The 24,432-nt window shown below is 42.0% G+C and overlaps 1 protein-coding gene and 1 long non-coding RNA gene across 2 annotated transcripts; one reads left to right on the top strand and one right to left on the bottom strand.

The window, feature by feature from the left end:
- The first annotated feature begins 7,026 nt into the window (after positions 1 to 7,026).
- LOC109102405 (dentin sialophosphoprotein-like) lies at positions 7,027 to 11,083 on the top strand. Its single transcript, XM_019115760.2, has 8 exons — positions 7,027 to 7,153; positions 8,286 to 8,355; positions 8,460 to 8,516; positions 8,610 to 8,666; positions 8,919 to 8,969; positions 9,125 to 9,169; positions 9,601 to 9,888; positions 10,422 to 11,083. The coding sequence occupies exons 2-8, from the start codon at positions 8,302 to 8,304 to the stop codon at positions 10,776 to 10,778; spliced, it is 909 nt and encodes a 302-aa protein (XP_018971305.1). The 5' UTR covers positions 7,027 to 7,153; positions 8,286 to 8,301; the 3' UTR covers positions 10,779 to 11,083.
- A 3,224-nt stretch (positions 11,084 to 14,307) lies between these two features.
- On the bottom strand, positions 14,308 to 15,304 carry LOC122146513. The gene is made up of 3 exons (XR_006161035.1): positions 14,995 to 15,304; positions 14,741 to 14,815; positions 14,308 to 14,635 (listed from the first exon to the last, which is right to left on the bottom strand). It is a non-coding gene; the product is annotated as an uncharacterized LOC122146513 (long non-coding RNA).
- Between the last annotated feature and the right edge of the window lie 9,128 nt (positions 15,305 to 24,432).

Here is a 24,432-nt window from a genome sequence, read left to right as displayed (position 1 = left end):
ATAGTCTGATCGCGTCTTTGCATTGACTTTGTATGTAATCTACTTGCGCAAATCGTTGAACTCACGTTTGCTATGTATGCCCAATTATTGTGTTTGAATGTACACGAGTGTATATATTTGTTGAACAAGTGGTAATCGTTTTCATATCATCTGACTAAACAGTAATCAATTAAATCCATGATTTATCTTTCCGTCTGATTGATGGCCGTCAGCGGTCGGGTAGAAGACAACAAATCCCATCATTCCACGCTCCTTCTTAGCGTCGTCAAACCACGCGATTGTTATTGTTTTGGTAGTGTGCCCTCTAGTGGCAGGATCTACAACCTGTACCTTTAAATACTAGCTAGCTTATTAGACCAAATTCCATGCAACAACACTATTGTAGCTACAGTCCACACATGACCCAGACCTTGTTTTCTTTATTTCCAGACATGACATAAACATCCAAGAACAAATGCAGTAAGCCTTGTACAGTATTTTCCCACAAAATCTGACCCAGCAGCTTCAAATAATAAATATAATACCACAGAAAATCGGGATAAGGCAAGCATATACATTTGAACAGGTATGTTTTTAATGTACTAGCTCAATTCTCCAGTACTGCTCCTGGAGGGTCACTGTCCTGCAGGGTTTCTCTCCAACTTGTCCCAACAGACTTGCCTGGAAGTTTCAGTCCTGAAGACCTCGATTATCTTGGTTCAGATCTGTTTGAATGGAGTAAGATATAAAGTCTGCTGGATGGTGGCCCTCTAGGAGCAGAAATGCACACCCCTGTAGGAGCTCAGTTATAGAATTTTGTTAATGTTTAAGCAACTCTTCTACCATGGTGATTTTTTACTTAAGTAAATATATTAACTAAAAATGTTAAGTTGCCATGATTCTAGCTCTAAACTATATTTGTATTAATTACCCATGTAAATTAAGATGTCCTAAAACACATTCACACTAATCAAGCTATATTTGAGTAAAGTGTTTTCACTGCAAAACAATCTCCTTCCACAAAAGCGTTTTACTGTAAGTGTTTTCCAAAAGTTGCTTGTCCACACTGACACATCTGAAACCACTTAAATCGCCCTGAGGCATAAACGTTCACTGAGATGATACTGAGAGATAACACATATTAAAGTCCTCATGCTATTCTCCTGGCACAATTATTTCAAATGGTAGAGAAAAAGATGTGTTTGATGTGGACATAGCCTAAGTATCAACAACTCACATATTAATGTAAACATTACATGAACATTATTAGTGGTATATTTTGTTCAAGTTTTGTTCAAAGTTTCAAGTTAGAAAAGGTAAACCAAAAACTTCAATTATCATTAGATCTAAAAATGTCATTTGTTACCTGTACTGCAGTTAATTCTCTTAATGTTCAATCCAAAAATAAAAATAAATAAATAAATAAATAAAATGAAAAAATCGTTTTTTTTTTTTTTTTTTTTTTTTTTTTAAACCCTAAACCAGAATTGAATGCATTGTTGTTCTGCCTGCCCCAGTTTTTGTTGTCAAACAGAGCAAAATTGTTTTGTTGATGGAAGAAGTTCCTTGTTTTAAGAGGTTTCCACAATATTAATTTTATTATTCTTATTGTGTTACTGTTGGATCTAGACAGTAAAAACATTTGGGTGTTTTTTGTTCAAGCTACATCCAAAGTTGGAAAAGCAAGGATATAAATTATTTTTCCCTTTCCAGGCCCCAAATAACATTACATAATATACAGAACCAACTGAAAGGCTCTTTCAAAGTTTTGTATATCTTTACATGCATTATCAATCTATATTATAATATGACCTTTAATATATTATATACAGTACTGTTTATCACTGTTTCCACATACTGTGTGCCTTTTTTTTTGTGTGTGTGTTTGCAGACTATGGATGACAATGCCTGTTGTTTTGGATATACCAAGTCTATGTGGTTCAGTTTCAGACAAATTACCCTCATACTTATATTTTGAGTCAGTTGGCTGCTCCACAGCTCCACAGTTTCAGAAAGATGATGTATAACTTCCTGTTTGTGTTTTAACATCACCTTCTCCCAATCCTTCCAAGAATTCCCAAAATGTTTCATGCCTAAATTGATCCAGACGGAATTTAATGGAAGCCGCGCATGCATTTGACATGTCTGCTGAACCTTCGGGGTTAAGAACCTACCACTTAAACCTACACACTTGATGGTTAACATACCCTGGCCATTTTTATGACTTTCACATTTGGCTGTACATTGCCTAACATATAGCTGATGATTATGAAGTGCAGGCCAGATTTTCCCATATTGACTGGCTTATGCAGATATTCCACTGCCATAACCATAAATATTCACATCTGATATTAATGGCCTAATATAGTTTTAACAGTTCAGAAGCTGATAGTTTAATTCAACGGTCCTTTAAATGCATGCCTGGGTATGTATAATCCATATAGGTAATGTGTTCCTGCAGAATATTTCCAAACAAACTGACCTCAAAGATTAATGGTTTGGGGCCTATTTAATGGCACACAACTTGGAACTCCATTGGTTTAAGTCTTGTAAAGGGTGACATCAACTTCATAAACTAATGTTGTGGATCAGGCCTGAATTGAAGCCATGTGGCCGTTTTTTTATTTAATTTCCAAAGCCACCAAACCACAGTGCAGAAGCAAAGACTACGCTGATTAGAATGCAGTCCTGGCGCACGCTACACTGAGTTCATAAAGTCCATCCTGCGTAAAACACAGACATTGTGGAAAGAAGATCACCACACACAGACTTTATGGTAACACTGAAATGTCATCGGATAGTCACGAATCTGTCTTCTGTCAGTGATGGCTTCATCAGTTAAAGCAGGGGTAAGTTTAGTTAACATTTTATAATTTTAGCCTTGATCCTGTTAGTGAACATTCACCCTCATATCAAAGTGACAGTAACTATTTGGGATTCATCAAAGTTTATTTGCGTTTAACTTTATGCAAATTTAATGTTCAAACATGCTAAATCAAAACTATTCAAGAAAATGTACACAAATCACATTAAAAAATGACAAGGTCTCGCTGATGGTTCAAGTGAAAACACTTGATCTAATTAGTTTTTAATCAAGCTTACAACTTGGTAATCATTCTACAGAATCAGATGTGTTTTGCAAGAGCTCCTTCCAGTTTATTTCTCATCACCAGATCTTCTAGTCTATCATCTCTACAAGTTTAATCACAGCACTCCGCTTGGTCGAGTCTCTGCTCACAGTTAGAGCATTCAGGATTTCATAGAGGAAAGAGGTGTCCAAGTCACTTCAATCAAGGGGTACCTCAGGGCTCGGTACTTGGCCCCCTCCTTTACTCAATTCTACAAAGAATATAAGCAGCTCAACATCTTATTTTAGACAGAGGATCACCAGAACACCATCCCTAAACTGAGCCCAGACAGATCTCCTTCCCCTCTTACCCAGCTCAGAAATTCATCACATTATCACTATTTAGCTAGGCTTATCAATGATAACAGCATCCAGGTAAACCTAGAACTCAGATGTGTTTGACAACAATTTGAACTTCACAAATAGACTCGTCATCTCTTGAATACTGCAGTGCACTCTTAAAAGTAAAGGTTCTTTATTGACATTAATGGATCCATGAAGAAACTTTAACATCAATGGAAACTTTCAATTCCACAAAAGGTTCTTTATAGTTGGAAAAGGCTCTATAGGTTTTTCAAAAGTCCTTTTACACTAAGAAAAAAAAGAGGTTCTTTTAAGAACTGATCACTGGAAGGTTGCTTTGGGAAACAAAATGGTTTTTATAAAGGGGTTTTCATCCCGGGTAGTTCTAGGAACTTAGTTACAGGAACTCGGCACGAGGGGGTTCCTCAAGAATTAAATATTCCCATAGGGCCATTTTCTTGGTTGCTTTTGCACCACCAGTAGGAACTCTGAAGTGATGTAAACCAGTAATTTAAGCATGGAAAAAAAACTCCTGTACAATAGAGAACAACATATGGATTATCATAAATTTACTTCAAATTTCTTTAGAGAAAAATATTACTTTATCTATTCTTACCCAAAATAGAGTGGCATGAGCTGTATGGAGCACTATAAACACATGTAATGTGTGTTTCATTCATACTCATAATCGAGGGAGTCCTCGCGCAGAAACTCCAAATATGCCTCACAGAAATAAGGAACTTAGTTTGTTCGGCTTTAAGCAGTGCTTTGCAGACCGATCAGTGTATGACATACCGCAAGAGTAATTTGAAACCATACAGAGCCATCTACTCTCTATTGCTCTGGCAGTAGCCTACTCTGTAGTCATACACCGATTGGTCTGCACAGTGGCATTTCAAGTTGGACATTTTCAAGTCGAAATCACACCCTTTGCGATTTCATAATCGCACCAAGCCAAATTAAAAAAAAATAATAAATATATTAATCATGCAGCCCTTAATTAACCTACAGTACACTTACGTCACTAGTAGTTCCTATTGTGCTGAATTAGACCAAACTCTGAAGTAAAGGCATTCCTATAACTAGATTCATTTCCAGTTCCTGTTACGCGAATACAGCAAATAGCAGTAACTTCCGCCATTAGTTCTAGGAATTATGTAAAGGTTGCTCCGGTGCAAAAGCCCCTTATGACATCACTGCGACAACCCCCTTGTAGAACCTTTATTTTGAAGAGTGTACTCTGCTGCCTGACCTTTTGAAGCCAGTGACACATTTTGGCTTATCCAAGAGAGCACACATTACACCTGTCTTTGTTTCACTTCACTGGCAGCCAGCCACTGGCTACATTAAGTTTAAGACAATGACACACAGAACAGTCACTGGATCTGCCTTTCTACCACCACTTTACAAAACAGCTTTGTATCCCTCCAAAAATGACCTTCCAAAATCACACTCCACAAAGCATCAGTGGATTAAATATTCAAATCAAATATGCTCTGATTGGCTTTGATTTTATGTGTAATGTAGTATTTTTCTTTTCAGTGTGGACTGACAAATTACCTATCAGTTTTACACCTGTCGCATTAACGCCTGGCTAGGACAGAAAATTTGTCAAACCTGATTTTCATTTTACTGTTTCAAAAAAAAAAAAGAAAAAAAAAAAAAGAAAATAAAAAAAAATCACAAACTCAAAACACAAACGTGACTGTGTGTATTAAATTCTTAGTCATTAAATCTGACTGAAATTTACATTGAGTAATATGTGAGCTATATGGTGTGAAAACACATCAGTCGCGTGATTATTTCTTACAGAAATGGGAAAGTGTCTGTAATCTTGTGGTGTTGTGGTGATGTCTCAGACTTTTTTCGTTAATCCATCCATGAGCCACAGGCGGTTTGGCCGACATTCATGACAGCAAGGCACTTATTTTTACATAAAAAAAAAAAAAATCCAGACACAAACTACAGACCCCATGACATTAGCCTGAGTGAAGAAATGCTAAACATTTCACTTCTTATATGAATGGTGGTTCAGTCCTGCATGTCTTAACACATGTGTTCTCAACCTTTCTAGATGACAACCTACGATTAGCATGTCTGATGTAGCTTTGTTTTATGATGTTTTCCCCATGTACTTCTACCTTTAAAACCCTTATGACTTTTTGTCTTCACTCTCTATATAAGAATCATTCTACCAACTACTATAAGTGATGTAGTGTTTCAAGTCTATACACTGCCTGTCAATCATTAGCACTGATATTCACTCTCTTTAATTGCTGCCCTGAGGTACATCTCACAATAGCACAGTAAATCATGAATCATGAACACTAACTACCATTTTCAGGGGTTTATTTATGTTGATGTGGTGCTCGTTAATGGTGAATAATTGTATAGCATAGTAGTTAGGGAATGCAAAATTGTCTGCTCTGACTCCATACAATATACAGTACTATAGTCAAACACTTCACATGCTGTAAATGCACAGAACAACATAAAAGGCCTGAGAGGTACACACTTTTAAAATTCTGTGGATTGCAAATTCTGAGCATCTGACTGCATTGCTACAAACAGACTGTGAATCATAGGAATGATACAGACTGATGGGAAATTCATGTGATTTTGGTATGACACACCATCATCCTACTCAAATAAACTGTACAATGTTCTTCTAACTTTTTATGTGAAAAACACACATGGAATGGATAAATTTGATGACTTAGAACTTATTTATTATATATTAGTTTCAACTGAAATTGGTAACACAAAAATAAGAACCTAGATGAAAATCTGAGTGGTGCTTGCCACAGATTTTATTTGTACATCTGCTTCTCAACCACCAACCCACAGACTCACATGCACACACACACACACTCACACACACACACGCGCGCATGCACACTCACAAATATTTTAAAAAGTTAATATTGGCTTGTAACATGATAATAACATACAGTGAATGGTTATTCGGTACTTTTCATTCTAATGTTTATTTTACATGCTGTAATTCAGTGCAGATATATGAGAAATTCAGTTATTGATTATCTTTTTATTAATTTAAAAATTCAACTAATTTCCTCAACAAATTTGAGGTTATCAGTCATGTTCATAGAACAAAGGGAATTCAACTCCTTAACCTTAAGTATGCACAAAATTAAAAGTAATAATGCCCAGCAAACATGACTAAATTTAGACTTTTAATATTTGTAAAATAAACTGGACTTTTTGTGAGACACTGTTCCCTACTAAAGTTTGAACTGATTACACACTTAACACTTCATTCTGCTTTACAACCAGAGGCATTAAACCCCTGAGTTGAAGCCATTAAATATTTATTTGCCCTGTTTTACGATATAATAACAATTAAAGTGGACACTGAGTCTTTCCATTGTAAATGCATACTATTTTATTGATAATAAGCATGACAACATTATATCTAGGATCCTAAGCACAATACAGGATATGTTTTATTTTTTCTGCTTGTCATGCCTGGTAGTGAATGTTTGCATTGCCTGGCCATATAAACCACAGGAAGAGTGGGAGCACAAGGTGGGACAGCAGCGGTAAACCTCATGACATCACAAGCTTCACTGCCATTGGCTGTTTCCAGAGGGAACAGGGTTTAAAAAGCCAACCAGCAGCCATCCCTCACTAGCATAAAAACGTAGCAAGATCTCCTCTGATAAACAGACCTCAGTCTACACTTCAACTTAGTCAAAGAACTTCAAATTTCTCAAAGAGAAGGAGGTAAGTCACAACAATTAATTTGTATTTTTAGGATGTTAAGGTTAAAAAACAATTGTCGTCAAAGGTTTTATAGTAAGTTTGCAGATGTTGGAAAAAGCTTTGAATGCCTTTACTTGCTTGTAGTCTGCATTTTTTTCAGGTTTGTCAGGCATTTCTCTGTATTTACAGCACATGTAGTGGCTTGAGATCATGTAGCTACAGCCTATTTTAACCTTAAATCATGACAAATAATTCATACATCAAATGCAGTTCTTACAAAATAAGCATCAAAGTTCAGAGAATGCAGTTTTCGTTCAGCCTCAATGTAAGTACAAGACTGATGTTATGAAGACTTTTAATGATTCCAACCACAAGTTTATTATAGGGAGACATGATTAACATGAACTTGACAGACGAAAGAGGAAGTTGCGGCTATGGCACATAAAGGCCTTACTAATTTGTCAACTGACTCATTTATTCCAGCGACACAACCACTAAATTAAAGTTGCATACAAAAGAATAATAATACTGGCTGACTGACAGATGCCACCATTACTTCTGCCTGCAGCCCCAACAAAACACTTCCACTTAGTGTTCGGCGCTGCATTTCACATTTCCTTTGACGCCACAAATTTTAGGCCTTAGCTCACAACATTGAAGATTCTAATGAGAAAGTAAGTCCGGAGCCAGAGGCGTGCTATTTCTTGGGATTGTGGCTGCTACATAGTCTACATATAACTTCTGGAATTATACACCAGAGGAGATCATTATAGGTATAGCTAAACACACACTACCTCAACTTATACTTTATGCAATGTAGTAGCTGAAAACAAACAAGATGTTTCATGGTGAGGACTGGCAGGAAGTCTTTTGGCATTTGCAACATGTTTCAGAGCACCCTCAAATGGCACGCTTCCTTCTGAGTTGGTAAATGCATAAATAGCAAAAATACCCACTTGAGGCATTTTATAGTTAGAACATTAGAATAAAATAGCACAGGCAATACTCTCTGTAAAACATGTCTTACTGCCATGCATTAGCTTGTGTAGGCTGCATCAGCCTTATATTTATAAGGTCAAAATTGATGTTCTTTATAATTTTGGATCACCTTTGAATATCTTTTTATTTTTCTTGTTTTTTTTTTATTTTTTAGAGTATTTTGCACAAAAATGAAGACTGTTTTCGTTTTAACGCTCCTCATCGCCACAGTCTTCTGTCTACCTGTAAGTTCACTGTCATTACAACCGTAAAAATCTGGGCTTTAAAAGTTTTACACTACCATTTTTTGTCTCCTTGTACACTCACATATATATTTTTCATTTCTCAGGTGAAGCGCTCAGCTAGCAGTTCAGAGAGCTCAGAAGAACTTGTGACTGTTCAACAGGCAAGTATCTTGTTTGATATGGACGCTGCTTTGAAATGAATACACTGCAGAAAACAATATTGCGATTTTAATAAAACATCTTGTCTTATACAGCCACCTCCTATTCTAGAAAAAGCTGCTGCTGTTATGTACAAGGCAGAACCCACACAGGTAAAACAAATGGATAGTTCACTCTAGATACATTAATTCTGTCAATATTATTATTATTTTTTTAATATAATGAGGACTGGGGCTGTCAAGCTGCAAAATGCTACAAAAAAAATCTTTTTTTTTTTTTAAGCCATACAATAGCTTTGTATAAGGAACAAATAGAAATGAGTCAAGTATGTGGTAATTGGCGTGTACATGAGCAATTCAGTGAGTACTGTTATATTTATGCCAAGGCATTTGGTTGTGTTTCAGACCACACCAGTAGATTCCAATGAAAGCACAGACAGTGCAGATGACAGTGAGGTAAATGAAAGCTCATCCTCTCACCACATCACACATCACTGCACTCCCACTATAGCCAATAAAAGACAACAGGATCTAAAAATAACCTTCCGCTGGTCTAGACGCACTGTAAGTGACCCTGCTGCCAGTCTCAATACTGTTTATTGCATTTGCAGGATGCAGATGAGGAATCTGAAACAGATGAGAAGGAAGATGAGAATGTGAGTCACTCTGATTATGCTAAAATACTTATGTTTTCTGTCATGTAGAAGCATTGTGCCCAGTTGCCAAACAATGGACTAAACCTGTGGTTTTCAACTGGTTTAAAACTCAGCATTGATATAAGGCATCAAGTGGTGGACTTCCTGTAGCTTAAACAGTGGAAAGAAAGAACTCATAAAAAAATGCATTCCTTGAATGCAATTTTAGATGATTTATCCTATCCACACACAAAACTGCTGCAGGATTTAACACAGTCACATTGACTGACAACATATTTGATATTTAATATACAATTACAAGTAGGATTTTGGACCAGTTAGATTTCACAATGTGCTCCCAGCTTGATGCCAAAGCAATCGAATCGAGCAGTAAAGCTACAGAATGTTATCTGGTCAATTATATTGCTCATTAACATATATTGTCCTCTTAGGATACTGATACCAGTGAGAGTGAATCTGGAGAAACTGCGATCACCGTTGTCCCCTCCACAGTAGAACCCTCACTAGATCCCATCATCAACACAGGCCGGGGAGACAACATGGGCTACCCTAGCGACTACAAAAAAAACATTGTCTACGTGGACGCAAACAACTTCGAAAAAATACCTTCCCCATACAAGTCCTACAGCAGTGACAAGTTGGGCGGCTTGACATTTGTGAGCAAGAAGTCCTCTGACCAGAGCATCAATGATGTGGAGAAAGAGATTAAACTGTACAAGGTAAATAGTAAGGTTACTTTATGCTTGTGAAGGTTGACAAGTAATAGAATAGGATAGGAAAACATGCATGTATAGCAAATGTTAAGAGCACTTACAATACAAGACAGTACTGTGGCAGATCCATGTAATTATGGTATTATGGTACTATTATGGGGGCAATCATGGCCAAATGGTTAGTTTTTTTGAGCTTGATACTTTGTCATCCTAAGTGAGACTGTTGATTCACTTAAAAACCATCATTGTTTGTCGAATAAGCAAAAATATGGTTTTGATTTTTTATTTTATTTAAAAAAAAAATTGTGCTTCTAAGTAGCTGAAATATATTTAGCTATTTGTTGTTTATAATGTATGTATAATGTATTTCTTTTTTAAAGCTTGATTGTAATTGTTTTTAAATTATAACGATTGACAACTTACATTTTCAAAGTAGCTTCCCCAACAATGATTGCAGGTTTATGATAAACCTGAATGATAGTGATATTGATATAATGAAACCAGAATCACTGTAGCTGAGACAATCTTTTGTTTCTCAGGCTCTACAGGTGCATGATACTCCTCTGGAGGAGGAGGAGGACACCAGCACCCCAGACGTGGAGAACATGGAGCCAAACGACCGCCAGGCTCCTCTGGGAAGCCAAGAGATCGTTCCCACTGGAAACAAGGATGCTACAGCAGAGGGGGCAAGTGCTGGCGACACATCCAGCGACAGTGCAAGCGCCAGCGCCAGCCAGGAGCAAAATGAAGAGGAGTCAGATAACAGCCTGAGCAGCGAGGAGACCACAGCCACACCTGGAGCTGCAGACAGCGAGGAGAGCACAGAGAGCCAGGAGAGTGATTCGAGTGAGGGGACCACCCAGACCACCGACCCTACTATTATCACAGCAAAGTAAACACATTCGAGCACAAACCCTCAACGGGCTGGCGACAGAAACGAATGCAAATGTATTAATTGTATGGTGCTTGGTGACTCACTCCACCTGATGTTAGTGTGAGTTAGACAAATGGCAGAGCACAAAGATACGGTTCATACAAGTCCTTGAACTGCTGTCTAATCTGTTAAAATGCAGTTTCATCTCAACAAGGTCTTCCTGTTGATTGCACAATTATTTACAATATTAATGTAAATGTAATTTTATACTGCTCTATGTATGTTATGACTGATCATTCATAAATAAATTTTGTTCTATATCCGTTACGCAGTGCTTCCTAGTGCACCAAATAAAACACAAGTTATATTACCAAACTATACCAGAATTACAGATAAAACTCCAGTAAACCATTCACACCGTCAGACTGCTGTAAAAGTGCAATTTCATACAGTTTTTATCTCAAGCTAAAAAATAAAAACTCATGGATTTACAGTATATAGAAACACCTTGCTGAAAAGAAGTTTAGAAGTTGGTTTAAGTTAGTCTCCCTGATCTGTTGAGTGATTTTAATTAGTGGGGAAATCATGGCCTAGTGGTTAGAGAGTTTAACTCCTAACCCTAAGGTTGTGGGTTCGAGTCTCGGGCCGGCAATACCACGACAGAGGTGCCCTTGAGCAAGGCACCGAAAGCCCAACTGCTCCCCGGGTGCCGCAGCATAAATGGCTGCCCACTGCTCCGGGTGTGTGTTCACGGTGTGTGTGTGTGTTCACTGCTGTGTGTGTGCACTTTGGATGGGTTAAATGCAGAGCACGAATTCTGAGTATGGGTCACCATACTTGGCTGTATGTCACATCACTTGAGCAATGCACCGAACCCCCAACTGCTCCCCGGGCACCGCAGCATAAATGGCTGCCCACTGCTCTCTGTGTGTGTGTGCATGCGTGTGTGTGTGTGCACTTCACACACACGCACGAATTCTGAGTATGGGTCACCACTTGGCTGTATATCACGTCACTTTTAGAGGAGTTATGGCCACTTTTCAGATGGTCACCAGCAAGCAAGCTTGTTTAAGGCTGGTTGTTTTCTGGATTTTTTTAAATAATACATATATATTATTATAATCAACACTTTATCATCTAAGAAACTTTATAGCAATGACCAAGAACTCCCTAAACCACATATAAACTGTAACCACTTTTGTAGAATTTACTGTGATAAATAATAGAAAGTAACAATAAAAGAAAAATAAATACTTTCTACTAGTTAGAGCAAAGCAAGTGTCTAAATTACAAGACTTACCTTTAAATACAGTAAGAGTCAAAACCCTTTTGATTTCTAAACGCAAAAATTCTTCACACACTGCTGTTTTTTTTTTTTTTTTTTTTTTTTTTTTTTTTTTTTGCCAGTGTCTTGATGTGCAGGCTCCAGACAAATATTTGTCAAACTTTGAAGTTCGAAGGAGTCTCTAGTGCTCTGTAATTAGCCTGCTCTATGTGCGCAGATAGTCTGGGACATTTCTAACAAAAAAAAAAAAAAATACTACACAAAATAAAAAGTCTAGTTCTTTAGAACAAATAGATGTTGACAAAGTAACAGCATGGTGCACATTACTTCTGCTTCACTACTGTGATGCTCTCCTCGCTGTACAGTGAGTTTAATAACATCTGGTAATCACAGAGATATAAAATCAAACCAAACTACTGTGTTCCTCCACCGTCTGGTAATGTTTTGACCTAACAACAAAAACACACATTATTATTTGAGTATGAGCAGGGCCATAGCCACAATAATCCCCCCACCCCATAAAAAAAAGAAAAAAAGAAAAGAAAATCAAATTACAATTACAATTCCTAATATTCGTCAAATTTAACATAAAAATCCACATTCAAATGCAAAAACTGTCACAGGAGACAGTCGGATTTTTTGCATTTTAAGAGGAAACAACCAAGGCACGCCTCCAGAAGCTCGGCTTTTTCCGGAGAGAATCGGAAAGCTGTATTTTTCTTTTATAAATATTATAAAACTAAAGACTTTTTGGAGATATGAAGGATGCAGTACTACTCTATAGGTACTCAAGATTAACATGAGATTAGGTGAAACTGTGTATGTTATGTACCCTTTAAGGTTACATGAATCACGTCCATCCAAAATGGCGAAATTAGATAAGTTTATTAGTTTCCACTATTGATTATTTTTGTCAGTTGTTTAACATTTCTATCGTAAAATAGCTGTCAGATATGAAATGTTTGTCTGCTTACATCTTATCCTGCACTTTATAGCCGCTAACTGAAGCGTCGCGTTGATATTCGCTGATGCCGCTTCTGTGAATATAAAGGCCGCATACTTTGATTTGATTGGTCATCTCAAATATTTTTTGACATGAATGGTGACTGTCACCATGACAGATGACTGAGGCAGCTTAAATTAGGAGTTTTAAATTTAATCTTGGTGGTGTGCAATATCTTTGCAGCACAAAGGAAGAGTAAATATGCAATTATTTCACAAAGTACAGCTCGGAAAAATACCAAGGTCGGGACCTCGTCGACCTCATAAAGCTGACTATGGGCATGAGTATGAGGCTGAGATGTAAAATAAAGCGGTCTAATAAAAAAAAATTAACCAAAAACCAACAACTACAAAAAAACAAAAAAACAAACAAACCTTAATTAAAATAAAATCACCAACTGTCCAATACTGGAAAAACTATTTAAGCTTCTTTTAAAACAGTTTTAAAATATTTCATTTTCATAGATCTCAAATTCTAAAAATATGATAATTATGAAAAATGCAGAGTTAATTATTTAGCACATAGGCCTACTGTAGGCTACATGCAAATCATGCTAAACTAATGTCAAGACCAAAGTCCACATTTGATGCAATGACTATACAGCCTAACACATATTGCAAAAGAAAAAATGAATGTACTGACTACCAAAATACTGTGTCCCAAAATGCAAAGTGCTAAACTTGACCTTCCTATATGTAACAATGATAATTAAACAGGCTACTAATATGATAATTAGACCCCTTCACACATAATTATGTCACATGATAATATAAAATGAGGTAATGTAAGATGCATTTGTATTTTGTACTCGAGATTGTATCATGTCATAGATCATTAGGTTAGGTTGTACCAAGTAATGTGCTATCAATCCCAAACTGCCTTTTCAATATCAGTTAGCAAACGCACCTCTTGACTCTGTAATCTGTAACCATGTGAAAACTGCTGGTAAATCACATTTTCTTCCTTCAGACAAAGTACTACCAAAAACAAAACCCACTGGAAAAAATTTTCTTACATGATATTAAAGTGTGTGAAATCATACAGTTATCACAATTGCATTTTAAAGATTTTTTATTGTAAATGAGAACTTAAAACCATAATAGGGAAATTCAAAAAGTAAATAGTTTTAAAAGTTGCATCATTCTGTATCAAGACCTTCATTTTCAGTACATAAACATTACTTTATACTGTTGCAATGAATTGTACACAAAAAAAAAAAATCAATTTAATTTTTATTTATTTATATTTTTTTTGCAGGAAAAGAGGATTAACCAGTAGCACAGCAAGTTATTGTATTGACATTATCATTATCACCCCTTCCACCAATTATCACATCCACAATAACGCATTCTGTGATGCCTTGTGGCGTAGTTGATGGTGTTGTTGTTCTGCCAGCGGACGGTGGATTTGTTGTGCTAGCTGGAGGGAATGTGCTCATCAGAACTCTCACATCTTCCTCTGAAGATTCAGATTCACTTGATTTAGACTCCTTCTCATACGACCGTGAATCGTCTCTGCGTGAATCACTTTCCTCTGAGCTAATTCTAGATTGTTCAGAGTCTGATGAATCAAATCTTCTGCGCAAAGGATACTGAGGATTTAAACAGTAGATGATTTCATTAATAATAGTGTTGTGTTATTAACAGTAACACCTTGTTTAAAAAAAAACAAATAAACCACATTACTTAATACTTACTGGTTTTGAAAAGACTGATGCAACACACATCATCAGTAGCATTGCACGTAAAGTCTTCATCCTGCAAATCAAAAGCTTCAAAAGAGCATAGTGTTAAACTATTATTATCTGGTAAAGTCAAATAGTGTTTTTGCACAGATTAAAAATTGTATTTATTAGTTTTGCTTACTTGTATTCATTTATTATTTAGTTGCCAATAATAAAGATAGATTAAAAGCCATAAATGTAGCATAAATAAGAGATGAATGGCTCACCTTGAGCAGATGTTCTTGTCCAGTTAGTGTAATGTCACAGTCTGTAGCCTATTTAATCTGGCATCTGTGGTACTGTGCCTTAAATACTGGATGGATGTGAGTAAACCAGGGCTTGGTCCAGAGAAATCCCATGATGATGACGTGACAAGTAAACATTCGTGCAGCTTCCGGGTCTCTATTAAACCCTGCAAAATGCCTTGCAAAATTCCTTCTACAATCAGTTTGTAGTAATCCAAACAGGAGTGTACAGTAAATCTAAATTACAGTCTAAATTTCCCTTCGGGGATTAATAAAGTTGAAGTCAAGTCAAGTCAAGTCAAGTCAAGTTAAATCATGCACTAACACAGCATCACTGCATTGTTTAGACAAACCCCACTGTCTGCTACTTGTTCAGTTTGGTAACAGTAAAAGGCTCAGAACTTAAACATAATCTATGCATACTTATGGATCACTGGTTTTTATACCGTATAATACTCTGCACACTCACAGCTGAAATACTTGTCAAATTATTTAATTAACAATTTGAATACATTCTTCATGCCTGCCATTTATATGGACTATACATTATTGCAACAAATGCAATATAAAGCCTGATATGTATATAAGCTAATTAATGGTTACCATTTAAGTAAGAGTGTCCCTGATCAAGAAATGAAAAACATATTTTGCAAATCTAGTTCAAAACATATTTGTCTAGTACTTAGAAGAAAATATTTATGGACTCCAAAAATGTCATGGGGTGTAACCATCATAATCGTGTGTGTGTGGTTCAGATTTGTGTCCCCACAAAGATGGCAATATCCAAAATCCCTGTCCTTGTGGGGACATTTTTTTTTATTCCCAGGAGGAAACATGCTTCTAAATCATACAGAATTAAGTTTTTTTTTTTTTTTTTTGTAATTATTAACTGATAAATATCATTGCATTTTTGAGAAGCCGTACCACAACATTTTACAACCTTAAAGGGATAGTTCACCCAAAAATGAAAATTTGATGTTTATCTGCTTACCCCCAGGGCATCCAAGATGTAGGCGACTTTGTTTCTTCAGTACAACACAAACCAAGATTTTTAACTGAAACTGTTGCAGTTTATCAGTCTTATCCCACAATCCAAGATGGCGCCGAGCATGGCAGCCTCCGTGGCGTCATCCGCAGTTGTTTTTATGTTTTTGTTAGTTTGTCCACAGAGACAGAGAGACAATTGCTGGACATCGATTATTCAGATGTTTTGTTGGACATTGTCGGAGGAGCAGCGGCGCTGTTCAGACGCTTCAGGATGCGCAGATGGGGAAGCGAGCCAGTGCCCTCGTGAAGCTCAGGCAGCGGGGATTTCGGACAGCACTGTTTAGCATCCATCTGGCGAATCTCTGCTCTCTACCCAACAAAACGGATGAACTCCTTCTGCTCTCCCAGACAAATAAGGATTTTTCAAACTCTGCTTCACTGTGTTTCACAGAAACTTGGCTGAACAACTCCATTCTGGACAGTGCACTCCATCTGCCCGGCTTTCAGCTGTTTAGAGCAGATCGCGACGCAGAATCAACGGGGAAATCGCGCGGAGCTGGGACATGCTTTTACATCAATGAGAGGTGGTGTACAGATGTAACAGTGTTAAAGAAGATGTGCTGTTCAGATCTAGAAGTGCTCTTCATTAACTGTAAGCCTTTCTACTCGCCGCGGGAGTTTCACTCGTTCATTCTCTTTAGTGTTTACATTCCTCCGCAAGCACATGTGAGCTCAGCTTTACAGAAACTAGCTGATTAGATCACAGAGATAGAACAACAACACCCGGACTCTGTTTTAATCATTCTTGGGGACTTTAAGGGGAGACACTGCAGGCAAAAACACTGTTTTTTTAATGCACCTGTCAATTTTGAGATTTTGGGCTTTTTGGCTTTTCATAAAGTGTTTTTTCATACTTGTGGAAAGAAACATCCAAAAGACACTGTTAAGTGTTTCTTTTATAGCACTTTAACTATTTGTATCAATAGATTTCAATTACAATACATAGTTTTAAAGGCAGTTTTCTCAAAATGAGTTTTTTCATAAGTCATAAATCTCCACTTCAGTAGCACTTAGACACACCAAACTTGACATTTTTATTCCTGTCTATATTCTGAAGGTTTTTACAGAGGGATTTGTTCATATATAATTTTCTTGATTATATACAACATTTTATTCCCCACAAAACTGTGAAAATATATTGTTTTCTGGCTGTTCAAAGTATTTTCTGTATTATGGAGTGACAAAAAGAGATACCCAGATCCCTCTGTAAAAACATTTGACTCTAATATGTCAAAAAAAAAATAAACAAGAATTTTGAAACTGACTTCATCCAATGTTCAGATTTTTGTACTAGAAATTTATGCAAATTAGTGCATATTTCATTAAATAATGCCTCATTTGCATATTTAAACATGACATTTGAGAAAACTTGTAATAATAAAATTGCAATTATCAATGTAATCAATCAACTGGGTAAATAAGGTGATAACTATTAGTTCATTTTTTTTTACCCTATTCACCTATAGTGTCTCGCCTTAATAAAGCCAGTCTCTCACGTGAACTGCCAAAATACAGACAGCACATCATGTCCCACCAGAGACAGTAATATATTGGATCACTGTTACAAAGCAATAAAAGATGCATATCACTCTGTCCCATTGGCAGCTTTATGACTCTCTGATCACTGTTTGGTTCATCTTTGGTTCGACATAAAGGCAGAAACTGAAATCAGCTAAACCTGTTTTAAGGACTGTTCAAAGATGGACTAATGAAGCAGAGCGGGATTTACAATCTTGTTTTGACCTCACTGATTGGAGGGTTTTTTAAGCTGCTGCCACTGATCTGGATGAGCTCACAGAGACTGCAACATCATATATCAGTTTCTGTGAAAATATGTGCATTTCTACCAGGACTCGTTTAACCTACAACAACGGCAGACCGTGGTTCACTGTAAAACTCAGACAGCTCCGTCAGGCCAAAGAAGATGCTTACAGGAAGGGGGACAAAGTCTTCTATGAACAGGCTAAATACACATTGGAAAAGAAAATCAGAGTGGCAAAGAGGAATTATTCTGAAAAACTAAGGACTCAGTTCACTTTGGGGGAAGCCATGGCCTAGTGGTTAGAGAGTTTGACTACTAATCCTAAGGTTGTGGGTTCGAGTCTCGGGCCGGCAATACCACGACTGAGGTGCCATTGAGCAAGGCACCGAACCCCCAACTGCTCCCTGGGCGCTGCAGCATAAATGGCTGCCTACTGCTCTGGGTGTATGTTCACGGTGTGTGTGTGTGTTCACTGCTGTGTGTGTGCACTTTGGATGGGTTAAATGCAGAGCACGAATTCTGAGTATGGGTCACCATACTTGGCTGTATGTCAAGTCACTTCACTTCACTTCACTTCCAGTGACTCAGCATCAGTGTGGAAATGTCTGAAGGAGATCACCAACTGCAAGACACCATCCCCCAGCACTGTGGAGAATCAACAACTGGCTGAATGAGTTTTACCGCAGTTTTGAAAAAACACCTCTCCACACAACCATTCACACCATTCACACCTCCTGCAATCCCCCTCTCCCCCACACCTGTACCTCAAATCAGTAAAGACGAGGTGCGTTGTACCTCATTCAGGACGGTGATGAGTCTGCCTACAGACTGGAGGTTAAGGAGCTGGCTGTCTGGTGTAGTCTTAACAACCTGGAGCTAAACACACTCAAAACAGTGGAGATGATAGTGGACTTCAGGAGAAGTCCCTACTCTCCCCCCACTCACCATCATGAACAGCACTGTGGCTGCAGTGGAGTCATTCAGGTTCCTGGGCACCACCATCTCCCAGGATCTGAAATGGGACACTCACATAGACTCCATTGTTAAAGAGGCCCATCAGAGGTTGTACCTCCTTCGCCAGCTGAGGAAGTTCAACCTGCCACAGGAGCTGCTGAAACAATTCTATTCCACCATCATTGAATCCATCCTCTGCACTTCAGTAACTGTCTGGTTCAGCTCAGCTTCTAAATCTGACCTCAGAAGACTACAGAGGGTAGTCCGGACTGCTGAGCGAATCATTGGTACAACCCTCCCTTCTCTTCAAGAACTGTACGGGCTAGTAAAATCACTCTGGACCCCTCACATCCAGCACACTCCCTCTATGAAATATTGCCATCAGCTCTGAGCACCAGAACAGCCAGACACAGGAACAGTTTCTTCCCTCAGGCAGTCCATCTCATAAATTCCTGGCAATAATTGAAGAACACACACTATTTATATACTTATACACTTATTTATCTAACACACATACTTAGTCTACATTTCAATTTGCACATAATATACCTGTATATACAACTGTCTATTGTTATATATCTGTACATACAATTGTCAATTTGTATATTTTTATTCCTTATTTACTTGTTCCAATTTTTTTATGTGTTTTTTGTTCTGCCACTGTCATTCTGTTACACCGTGGAAGCTTCTGTCACAAAAACAAATTCCTCATATGTGTAAGCATGCCTGGCAATAAAAGCTCATTCTATTCTATTCTATTCTATTCTATTCTATTCTAATGTATGTGGATGGGAATCACAGCTGAAACATACAATATAACAAACCAAAAAAAAAATGATCAAACAAAAACAAATAAACCCTGTGGCTCGTGACGATACATTGATGTGTAAAGACACAAAATGATCGGTCTGTGCAAGAAACTGAACAGCATTTACATAGTTTTTTTTACCTCTTATTCACACAATGTCCGAACTGTTAGAACTCTTCTGACCATGTCCACCTGAGCGCGTTCTCAGCAGCATGCGCGTGAGGCGTCTTTTTCTTCTTGCTTTATGGTGGATCGCTGACTTAAAAGTGCATTACCACCTATCTCTCAAATGGACCATTGCCACTCCATCTACAATCTCAATTAGGAATGTCAATGGTCCATTTAAGAGATAGGTGGCGGTAATGCACTTTTAAGTCTGCGATCTGCCATAAAGCAGAAGAAGAGGAAGATGCCTCACGCGACTGTGTCACGACACGCACACAAAAAGGTAGATCCAAGTGCAGTATGTTTATTGGGGCAATCCAAATATCATAAACTTAGCCAGGCAATGGTCAAAATCCAGGTAATCAGTCCAAAACAAGAAACACGAACAAAGCAAGGAAACACGAAACCAGGGTGACATTAAACAAGGACTCCGTAATCATGACAGAAACAACCAGGGTATTTAAAGACAGGTGCAAACAAGGTAAGTGGTGACAGCTGAACCCAATAAACAGTGATGAACAGATAAGGCTAGTGGGAAATGTAGTTCTGACGAAGGTGACAATAAGGGGAAGTGAGACCTCTAGTGGCCACCCAGGGAGACACAGAACAGACACCGTGACACTACCCCCCCTCTAAGGAGCAGCTTCCAGATGCTCCTCAGAACAAAATAAACACAAAACAAAGAGACCAGGAGGGAGGTGGACTGGTGGAGGCAGAACAGGGGGAGGGATGGCGGGCCAGGCCCGTGTAGGGGAACTGGGACCGGCAGCGATGGCTCCCCTGGTAGCCCAGGTGGCTTGGTCAGATCAGGGGGCCATGGTGGACCCGAAAGTTCAGGGGACCACGAGGGGCCAGGCAGTTCAGGTGGCCACGGTGGATCAGTCCATTCTCGTTGTGCAGACGGCCAGGGAGGAATTCGCCATCTGAGTGGCCCGAATGGAACCTGCCAATCGGGGAGCCAGTAAGGAGCAGGCTGTGGCGATGGCCAGGTCACGGCATTGGGAACGGCATCGGGAACGGCTTCAGACAAGGGCACCGCCTCGGGAACGGCCTTGGACACGGGTATCGCCTCCGGAACCATCTCGGGCCCCGCATCGGCCTCCGGAACAGCATCGGGCACCGCCTCGGGAATGGCCTCAGGAACGGCATCGGACAAGGACACCGCCTCGGGAACGACCTCGGCATCGGGCACCGCCTCGGGAACGGTCTCAGGAACGGGTCTCAGGAACGGCCTCAGGAACGGCCTCAGGAACGGCATTGGACAAGGACCCCGCCTCGGGAACGGCCTCGGGAACGACCTCGGGCTCGACTTCGGGCACCGCCTCGGGAACGGCCTTGGCATCGGGCACCGCCTCGGGAATGGCCTCGGCCTCGGGCACCGCCTCGGGAACGGCCTTGGACAAGGACACCGCCTCGGGAACGACCTCTGCATCGGGCCCCACCTCAGGAACGACCTCGGCCTGCGCATCGGCCACCGCCTCGGGAACGACCTCGGCCTGCGCATCGGGCACCGCCTCGGGCACGGCCTCGGCCTCCGGAACCAACTCGGGCACCGCCTCGGTCTCTGGAACAACATCGGGCACCGCCTCGACCTGCGGAACGGCATCGGGCACCGCCTCCGCATCGGGAACGGCATCGGGCACCGCCTCGACCTCCAGAACGGCATCGGGCACCGCCCTGACCTCCAGAACAGCCTCAGTCTCGGGCATTACATCGGGAACCGTCTCTGGCACCGTCTCTGGCACCGCATCGGGCACCGCCTCGGCAACGGGCACCGCCTCGGCATCGGGCACCGCCTCGGCATCGGGCACCGCCTCGGCATCGGGCACCGCCTCGGCATCGGACATTGCATCGGGAACCGCCTCGGCCACCGCATCAGGCACCGCCTCGGGCACCGCCTCGGCATCGGGCACCGCCTCGGCATCGGACATTGCATCGGGAACCACCTCGGCCACCGCATCAGGCACCGCCTCGGCATCGGGCACCGCCTCGGGCACCGCCTCGGCATCGGGCACCGCCTCGGCAACGGGCACCGCCTCGGCATCGGACATTGCATCGGGAACCGCTTCGGCCACCGCATCAGGCACCGCCTCGGGCACCGCCTCGGCATCGGGCACCGCCTCGGCATCGGACATTGCATCGGGAACCGCCTCGGCCACCGCATCAGGCACCGCCTCGCATCGGGCACCGCCTCGGCAACTGGCACCGCCTCGGCATCGGACATTGCATCGGGAACCGCTTCGGCCACCGCATCAGGCACCGCCCTCGGGCACCGCCTCGGCATCGGGCACCGCCTCGGCATCGGACATTGCATCGGGAACCGCCTCGGCCACCGCATCAGGCACCGCCTCGGGCACCGCCTCGGCATCGGGCACCGCCTCGGCATCGGACATTGCATCGGGAACCACCTCGGCCACCGCATCAGGCACGGCCTCGGCATCGGGCACCGCCTCGGCAACGGGCACCGCCTCGGCATCGGGCACCGCCTCGGCAACGGGCACCGCCCTCGGCAACGGGCACCGCCTCGGCAACGGGCACCGCCTCGGCATCGGACATTGCATCGGGAAACCGCTTCGGCCACCGCATCAGGCACCGCCTCGGGCACCGCCTCGGCATCGGGCACCGCCTCGGCATCGGACACCGCCTCGGGCACCGCCTCGGCATCGGGCACCGTCTCGGCATCGGGCACAGCCTCGGGCACCGTCTCGGCCTCCAGAACCACCTCGAGCCCCGCCTCGGGAACCTCGGGGCACGTCCACCTGGACGACAGCGGCCTGCTCGGGAACGTCCTCCTGGACGGCAGCGGCCCGCTCGGGAACGTCCTCCTGGACGGCAGCGGCCCGCTCGGGAACGTCCTCCTGGACGGCAGCGGCCCGCTCGGGAACGTCCTCCTGGACGACAGCGGCCCGCTCGGGAACGTCCTCCTGGACGACAGCGGCCCGCTCGGGAACGTCGTCCTGGACGGCAGCGGCCTGCTCGGGAACGTCCTCCGGGCTTTGAGGAACGGCTGACGCCTGTCTCCTCCTCCTGCGGCCTCTATGATGGTGTGCCGGTGGCTCCTTGATGGAAGACTCAGGCGTTGAGTCAACCATCTTGTCTGCCAACACAGGTGTAGATTCGACCATCCTGTGCAGTGGTGCTGGGCTGGCGGTCATCTCGTGCTGTGGTGCTGGGCTGGCGGCCATCTTGTGCTGTGGCGCTGGGCTGGCAGCCCTCTTGTGCTGTGGTGCTGAACTGGTGGCCATCTTGGGCATTGGCGCTGGCTCAGCGGCCGTGATGTAAACACTCCTGGGACACTCTGGGATCTGGCACATCCTGGAAAAGTAGCTTAATACTGTCTCCCGCGGCCATCTTGGGCTGTGGCGCAGGGCTGGCGGCCATCTTGTGCTGTGGCGCTGGGCTGGCGGACATCTTGTGCTGTGGCGCTGGGCTGGCGGCCATCTTGTGCTGTGGCGCTGGGCTGGCGGCCATCTTGTGCTGTGGGCGCTGGGCTGGCGGCCATCTTGTGCTGTGGCGCTGGGCTGGCGGCCATCTTGTCTGGAGACTCACGTGTGGTTGATGTATCCCACTGAGCCCGATGGCACAGGTAACGGGTAAACCCCCAAAAGTCTAGGATCTCCAGCCCCTTCATCTCCCATTGAGGCAAAGGGTCATCCAGACAATTGTTAAAAAAGTCCTTCAGTGCTGCATCATTATAACCCAACCCGACCGCCATGGTCCAAAACAATTGCGCCAGGCCACTCACCTCACTCCCCCTTTGACGAAGGGTGGTTAAGTTCCGGAGTCTCCCCCTCCGTTCCTCGATGGTGGCTGGGGAACGGATTCGAAAAAAATCCCACACCGCTGGATCTAGGCCTGACGGCGTCCTTCCTGCCTCGTGGCACTGGCTCTGCGGCCATCGTGGGCAGTGGCGCCACCATGGCGGACTTGCGCTTCCTCTCCCCTCTCCGTCCGCCATGGTGAGACAGTGGCACTGATCCGTCCCCCACGAGCCCAGGGTCGAAGGGAAGCCACGGTTGAGAGCGATGTTGCACCTCCTCTCGACCATTCCCTCCTTGGCGACCTCCCCTGGTTCCCCGGAAGACCACCAGGCGAGTTCCCTCAAACCTGCTCCTCTCCCGCTCTGTGGCTGGGGGAGAATTCTCGAAAAACATATCGCTGGATCTAGGTTGTGACGGAGTCCTTCTGTCACGACACGCACACAAAAAGGTAGATCCAAGTGCAGTATGTTTATTGGGGCAATCCAAATATCATAAACTTAGCCAGGCAATGGTCAAAATCCAGGTAATCAGTCCAAAACAAGAAACACGAACAAAGCAAGGAAACACGAAACCAGGGTGACATTAAGCAAGGACTCCGTAATCATGACAGAAACCAACCAGGGTATTTAAAGACAGGTGCAAACAAGGTAAGTGGTGACAGCTGAACCCAATAAACAGTGATGAACAGATAAGGCTAGTGGGAAATGTAGTTCTGACGAAGGTGACAATAAGGGGAAGTGAGACCTCTAGTGGCCACCCAGGGAGACACAGAACAGACACCGTGACAGACTGCTGCTGAGAACACGCTCAGGAGAGTTCTAACCATTCGGACATTGCGTAAATCAAGTAAAAAAAAATTATATAAATACTGTTGTTTCTTGCACAGACCGATCGTTTTGTGTCTTTACACATCAATGTATTGT

Source organism: Cyprinus carpio, chromosome A10 (genome assembly GCF_018340385.1).
Source record: "Cyprinus carpio isolate SPL01 chromosome A10, ASM1834038v1, whole genome shotgun sequence".
Taxonomy (NCBI): Eukaryota; Metazoa; Chordata; class Actinopteri; order Cypriniformes; family Cyprinidae; genus Cyprinus; species Cyprinus carpio.
The sequence above is the reverse complement of the archived record's forward strand: the minus strand, read 5'-3'. Positions and strand labels throughout refer to the sequence as shown.